At 33.4% G+C, this 8,057-nt stretch overlaps 1 protein-coding gene across 1 annotated transcript; it reads left to right on the top strand.

Moving 5' to 3' along the window:
- The first annotated feature begins 1,409 nt into the window (after positions 1–1,409).
- Positions 1,410–2,023, top strand: LOC105154983 (ankyrin repeat domain-containing protein 61-like). The gene is made up of 2 exons (XM_087412373.1): positions 1,410–1,701; positions 1,809–2,023. Exons 1-2 carry the CDS (start codon positions 1,410–1,412, stop codon positions 2,021–2,023), a joined length of 507 nt encoding a protein of 168 aa, XP_087268499.1.
- The last annotated feature ends 6,034 nt before the right edge of the window (positions 2,024–8,057 follow it).

The following is an 8,057-nucleotide window of genomic DNA, read 5'->3' on the forward strand; positions in this document are numbered from 1 at the left end:
GGCGTCATCATCTTTAATTATACACACAAACTTTTTATACCGCATCTGATGGTGAAACGGCGAGAACTTATTCACACTCTCAATACATATACATATATATGTTATTTTATATATATATATATGCATCAATAATTTACTAAATAAAATGTATGTAAAAGACAGAACAGTGCAATTAAAATAATTATCTTCATTTATATTCATATGTAAATAATATGGTACATTTCTTGTTTAAGAAGAAATTATTTCAACAAAATTGAAATAACTAATATCATATTTATTTTATTATTATTTTTCCTCTCAAAAGAAAAAACTTTGACCAGGGCACGTAAGAACGTTTATTGATATGGGTCTGAGTAAGTCGATAATTCAGATTATTTCTATGATTCAGCAACGCACTTTTCATGACAGCGCCGCTGTCGGAATATCGCGGAACTAAAATACTGCTCGGTTTCACGTCAATTTCACTTGTAATACAAACGAAATTTTCGGATATACTTTTCTCTTATATTAAAACCCCTACTTCATTTCTAAAAACATAGGATTGTATTTTCAGGTTTTCTCCAATTCGCCAGCTATTTTTTATAAACGTGCAAGATCTGAAACTTTTATGCAGCATATATTGTGACGTGTTGACTGCACAAGCCGATAACAAAATTTGTAAGTCTTCAATTTTCTTTCGTTTTTCATATTCAAATGTAGCTGGCGAATTGCGTTGTTGTCGCTACTTTAATTGTGGAGAAGGATTTTTCAATCCATAAACACAATTAAAAGAAAAGAGTCTTTAATAATTAATGGAATTAAAAGAAAAGAGTCTTTAAAAATAAAACAAAACACTCCAGTATTCTCTTAAAGAATTTGATAAATATTTTTCCTCCCATTTTCCTATAATTCTGTAAATTTGTGTATTTTCATGCGTAGAATATATTCTGAGAAGGACAATTGTCATTCAAGTCTCATTTTTATTCTTTTTAATTTCAAAGGTTTTTGATGTCGGTAAGTTGAAAAACAATAATTTATGACTATGCATAAATGTATATATTTTTCAAAAAATATTGATGCATTTATCATTTAATGAAATAAAATTAACTTTTATACAAATTTATGTATTAAAAATAAAACGTGCATACATATGTATTCCGTACACGCTATCATGTGCTATATACTTCCAACGTTTCCCGCAACGGCACTAAAATCGCATTGTTCCGATTTTCCATGAGTTTTCCGACATTTTCATTCTTGAGTTTGATCTCCTTCTTTTTATTCCGTATTCAAGACGCTTCCTTAGACACCGCCATTACTTCAGGTGCAGCGTAGCATAATCTACGCGTAACGGTATTTTGTGTTTCAATCAATTCCTGCACAATTTTGCAATTTGTTGACTCAAGTACTCCTGACGAATGAACGCTACAATGGATATAGGAGATTGTGACATCAAGATAGACTTCGATGGCACTCGCATCCCTTTGATGGTAGCTACTAGTGCAGGATACATAGATATTGTATCATGCTTGATTACTCACGGGGCTGATGTTAACGCTCGATCTGCATCATGTAACACATATCTCATATATGGATGCGCCGGACATGAAGAAATTGTACGTATCTTATTAGACTCAGGTGCTGATGTTGAAGATCACACTGAAGACGGTCATACTCCTTTAATGGTAGTAGCAAGTGCCGGGCATGTAGAAGAAGTTGTACGTATCTTATTAGATTGGGGAGCTAATGTTGATACAATGAAAACGGTCGTTTCATGGACACCTTTAATGGAAGCAGCAGGCGTGTAAATATCGTGTCGTTGCTGATAGCTCACGGAGCTGATGTTAATGCTCAATCTACATCGGATGACACAACTCTCATATACGGATGTGCTGGTGGATACGAAGAAGTGGTACGCGTCTTATTAGACTCGAGTGTCGATGTTGAAGATTATAATGAGAACGGCCATACACCTCTGATGGAAGCAGCAAACATCCGCCGGGCAAGAATCGCCGGGCATCTTCATCGCCAAAGTCCTACTTGAACACAAGAACGACATCAATACACGGTCTAATAAATTTGAAAAGACACATTGACGTTGTCCTGTTTTAACGAACCTGTAGAAATGGTCTGTTTATTGCTAGAAACTGACACGAATCAAGAGTATAAATCCCACAAGATGCATCGCTTTTATTGCGGCATCAATAAACGGTCATAAAAGTACAAGCTCGTTTACTTTTAGAAATAGCCGATCTTTTAATCAAGAGAGCGGATATTGAGCTTGGTATTCTTTTGATGGAGGCTGCAGCGGGAGAATCTTGTTCAATATTTATTGGAATCTGGGGCGGATGTTCACGCTCACAATGCTAGATAAGGAGAGCCAGGAATCTTCACAATCGCGTATAAAGACGGTCATCTTGCTGTTGCTAGTCTTTTATTGCAATTTGGCGCCGATCTAAGGCATCTTTTTTCAAATTATCTTCGCTGAGAACATATCCGGATTGTAAGTGATATTATGTGAAACTCTGTTTTATATTTATTTCTTTATCGGAATGTATGTTGACTTTTTTATTATCCATAGCATCGGTATGTAGCAAGTTGATCAGCATGTAGCAAGTAATACACGGCAAAGTGGAATAGGCCTATAAAGGAAAAAACGCGTCAACAATAATACCTCATGGGTGGAAATCTATTGTAATTGTAATTATACAAAGTAATTTACTTTATCTTTCACAGACATTGTTTTGATTATATGCAATTTTATCAAAAAATATTCCTTATTATAATGATCCAATTATAATGTCATTATTATGATGATCCATTGCAAATTTATTTATATAATTATTTTTGCTACGTTTAGCATTTGTACACATGCCCCACAAATTGTTCATATAATTGAAAAATATCAATTATTACACCATATAAAGTATTATTGTTAAATATATTATTTTATAATATTGCTGCAATATTGCATCGTAATATTTTTAAAGGAGGACATTTTACCGTTACTGCAATGTTTGTTAAATATTTGTTAAATATTTGTTAAAAATTAAATATTTTAAAAATATTTGCCCGTAAAGTTTAAAATAAATTTTGTATACTACTTTGTATACGAGTATGTATTCTTTAATTCTGAATCAATGGATAATGACTGATATTAGTGCCAAAATATTAATGCCCCTGATAATCAGTGAAATGTGAAATCTCCAACCTAGCTAATCTTTATTATATGATCTAACTAATTTTGTTTTAGTGTATAGATTCAATAAATATGATGATTGGAAGATTCAAATCAATGTGCAAATATCAGTATTTTAGTTATTGTATATAATGCTCATTCTTCGTTTCTTAGTTGAACTTCACTGATCATCCAATGCCAAGTATGCCACTGGATAATTAGTGATTATGACTGATTTAAAGAGTAAGTACACGCATGTACACATTATTAATAACACAATGTATAATATATATTTTATATATTGAGTATGAGAATAAGTTTCCGCCCTTTTTAAATGAAAAAGATGTATTTATTTACAAATATAACAAATCTATATAAGTGAGTTTATTCAAAGTATGCTCCTTCGGAAGCGACAACTTTCTCCCACCTTTCCGGTAATAAACGGATTCCTCAAATGAAAAAATCTGGTTCTTTTGAAGCGATTTATTCATCAAGCCATTTTTTGATACCTTCATAAGAATTGAATCGTTCTCCAGAAAGGGCCGATTGCATGGATCGGAACAAATGGAAATCTGAAGGGGCAATGTCCGGTGAATACGGCGGGTGGGGCAGAATTTCCCACTTTACTCCTTCCAAGTATTTCTTGACCGGTTTTGCAACGTGTGGCCTAGCGTTGTCATGTAACAGAATCAGCTTGTTGTGCCTGTTGTCCCATTCCGGTCGTTTTTCTTTTAAAGCTTGGTTTAAACGTATCAGTTGTAACCGATAACGATCGCCAGTGATGGTTTCGGACGGTTTGAGCAGCTCATAATATATAATACCTCTTTGATCCCACCAGATGCACAACATAATCTTCGAAGCATGGATATTTCGTTTTGGTGTTGATGGACTTGGTTCATCTAGCATCACCCATGCCTTCAAGCGTTTAGGATTATCATAGTAGATCCATTTTTCATCGACAGTTACGATACGATGTAGAAAACCCTTCCTTTATTGTCATTGACGAAGCATCTCGCAGATGACCAAACGTCTTTTCATGTCTCTCTCTTTCAATTTGTATGGCACCCAATTTCCTTCTTTTTGCACCATTCCCATTGCGTGTAGACGTTTTCCAACAGTGGATCTATCAACATTTATCTCTTTTGCCAACCTATCGAGCAATAAACACGAATCTTCTTTGAGTAATGCTTGCAATTCTGCATCTTCAAATTTTTTCGGTGCACCTTCGCGTTCTTTGTCACGCACGTCAAAATCACCACTGTTGAATCGCCGAAACCATTCTTTACAACTAGTTTTCGATGGAATATGCTCACCGTAAATATCTACGAGCAAACGATGTGTTTCCGCAGCACTTTTCTTTAAAATAAAATAATGGAGTAAAACTTCCCGCAAATATTGCTTTTTGGAATAAATTCCGACATCTTCAACGCAAAAAAAGTTACTCTTTGTTACGCTTCGAACGAATGCCACCTATTGGGCTCAAAAGTTTGGACACACATCTTTCAAAAACATGTCTTGCCGTTCTATCAAACACACGAGCAATGCTACTAACGACATCTTTCTGCAATGGGCAGAAACTTATTCCCATACCCAATAATATAATACTCAGATAGCCATCTATCTATTAAAAAGCAGATTTTTTTTTAAATGTCTGGTACACACTATGCCAACAAAATACCAACAGAATTAAATGTACATAATACTGTATATAATACAAACTGCTAGAAAAAACGTGAAAAAATCTGCAAGCATCTTCAAGATAATGTCGGCAGAATCTGCCAACAATTTGCCTTCACATTATATTGACAGACGATGTTAACAGAACACAAGTCTAATGCGGACGCAGTTGATGACAGACTATCACCATTTTCTGCTCGAACTGATTACATTCGTATTCATAGTCAGGCCTTATAATTAAGGCTTCCTTAATTTTATCTTTAGATACTCTACGAATTATTTCAGTTGAGCATCTAAAATTTAAGGAGGCCGTAAGTAAAAGATCTGACTATGAATACGGACATTAGATTCTTTTCCTCGGAAATTGTTACAAATTGATAAATATAACCACCTTTCTACATTAATGCTTATAGTCCATGCGCAATTAACGACACATTTAAATCTTACGTCCGCATATAACTAAATTTGATCGTGTAGACGAAATAATCTGAATTTTCGGATGTTTTAAATAAGTAAACTTTAATACTTTTAAAAACGAACGTGGTTTATAAATCAAAACTTATGAAAAGAAGAATAAAAACCACCGCACAAGATATTGTTTGTGATATTTAATTATCATTACATTAATAAAACATTAGATGTTTCGGCCACAATCTGGCCATCTTCAATAAATTCACAATATTCTTAAAACGCCAAATTATATATAGCTAACATTAAATTCAACTGTCGTGTAATATAACTATGTATAAACGTGTTCTTTCATCATGTGAAGGTGCCTCGTACAAAAATGTTAAATGCCAATTGTCATCTTATGAAATATGTAGAACAAGAATTTCCAGATTCTAATTTAACAAATTAACCTATCATTAATATCTTTTAGTCGAAATATATGAGAATAGAATCGTTACCTGTTTTACAGCAAAAAAATGATAAATCTCAAGTACATCACAAAGATGGAAATTTGTCGTGACATTGTATATTATTATTTGTCATATCATATATGTTACACTATTTATATATATATGTGTGTCAAAAGTTTAGATTGTTCTAGAATTATTTATTAAGTGTGAGAGAGATCTTTCTTAAGTATTTATTATGTATTTTGATTACACGAGCATTAACATGTGTAACGTAGAAAATTTTTTTGACTTCATTAAATTTAATTTCATTCATGCTTGCTATTAAAGAAATGTATAAGAACATATAGGACGAATATTAATATAAGAATAAGAATTCAGTTTTTAAAAACGTGTCTGAAGGAACGTCTAAATCCGAATCATATGGATAAATTTACACCTAATGACAATAATAAGCTGTTTCACTCTTCAAAAGAAAAAATTGACAGACTCAAATGCAATTTTATATTCAAATATCTACGGGTAGAGTTACAAGATGCATATAAACATTTTGAACAGATAAAATTTGAAATGTTCAGCATGTATAGACAGATAGAGAAAATTCTACCATTCAACATATTCAATTCTTTCTTTCGTAGACAAGAAACTAATTTTAATAGAATGTGGGGGAAAGAACAAGAAAGAATTAATAATAAAATCAAAAACCTGCGAACGAGTCATACTAGGTGGGGTGAAAAGTAACCTCCTTGGGAATGAAAAAAATTTTTTTCTTATGCAGAATCTCGCCCAAAATATGGCGTGTTCGCTCAGTACTAATCTTTGTAGCATCTGCTAGCTCGCGCACCTTCACTTTCCGGTCAGCCAACACCATTTCATGTATTTTTTTGACATTTTCCTCGGTCCGCATCGGAGGGCCTGCCGCTGCGGACTTCATCGGTAGTGGAGTTGCGGCCACCGCGAAACTCTCGAAACCAATATTTGACGGTGTAATCTGACGGAGTATTAACCACATAATATTTATCCAACTTTTCTTTTGTTTCCTTCGCCGTTTTGCCTCTCAAAAAATAATTTTATGAGAGAACGAAAATCGTTTTCGCAAACACGTCAACAACAATCAGCTCTCAAAACAAAACTAAGGGCAGTATCGCACTGCCACTTGGCATGTCTGCCTAAATATGAACGGACTACAAGGCACCATAAACTTTTTTGCAGTAGTGGCGCATTCTGGCGGTCAAGAAGGTTACTTTTCACCCCATCTAGTAGTTTCAGAGAAGAAATGAAAATTGGAAATATTAACATAATGCTCGTGTTAGATTCTAAGATGAATAGCGATACCCTTAGTGCACCTTTGAAGTTAAAGAAAATTACAACTAAAGATATTGCGGCCTATGAACGACAAACATCTTATAAAATTAATATTTGCCCGGAAAAATTTAAAACAAATAACAAGTACCATAGCAATAACGAGTACCAACGAACAATGGCTAATAAATCTCAGTGATACTAAGATTCCAGAGAAAGGCAAAATCATATTACAATTAGGTCAGCAATTTAATTTGCCTAATAACGTCATCAGCAAAGAAAAAAGTGTGCTCGAGTTCATTAAACATGTTGAGTATAACCTTTTCAGAGCTGATGATGAAATTTGTAAATCGGTTACGAATGAAACTATTCAAATACTTAATTCAATAAATAATTGTGACATAAAATCGTCTGGAAATAACATCATACGAGAAGGTGTAAGGGAGGTAAAACGATTCATCCCGGAGAATCCTGACATTTTAATTACCAAAGCTGATAAAGATAATACAATTGTTATTATGAATCGTGAAAGTTACATAGGGAAAATGTATAAGATTCTCAACGATCAGAGTACATACAGTTTAATAAATAAAGATCCCACTAACAAAATTACAACGGAAATTAGTAACTTATTAAAAAATTGGAAAAATAAGGGGTACATTGACCTAAATCTATACAAAAAATTGCATGTATTGGACGGCGAACTTCCGCGTTCTTATGGACTGCCAAAAATTCATAAGGAAGGTCATCCGCTAAAATTGATAGTAAATTGAAATACTTGTAGTTAGCTGCATAAACAGTGCTTTTTATCCATTGGTGATCTTCTTAAAAGATATTATAGATAATAATAATAGAATTTCAGTTACGTAAAAAACAGTTTTGATATTGTAAATAAACTCAATGGAAAGGTAATCGATAAAAACTTCAGTATTATATCATTTGACGTGGTCTCAATGTACACGAACATTCCGACCGATTTAATAGTAAAGAGTATTGAACGTAGGTGGAACTTAATCGAAAACAAGACTTGGATTCCTTTACATGAGTTTATCAAAGCAATTATA

This window comes from Acromyrmex echinatior, chromosome 13 (assembly GCF_024713525.1).
Source record: "Acromyrmex echinatior isolate Ae372 chromosome 13, ASM2471352v2, whole genome shotgun sequence".
Taxonomy (NCBI): domain Eukaryota; kingdom Metazoa; phylum Arthropoda; class Insecta; order Hymenoptera; family Formicidae; genus Acromyrmex; species Acromyrmex echinatior.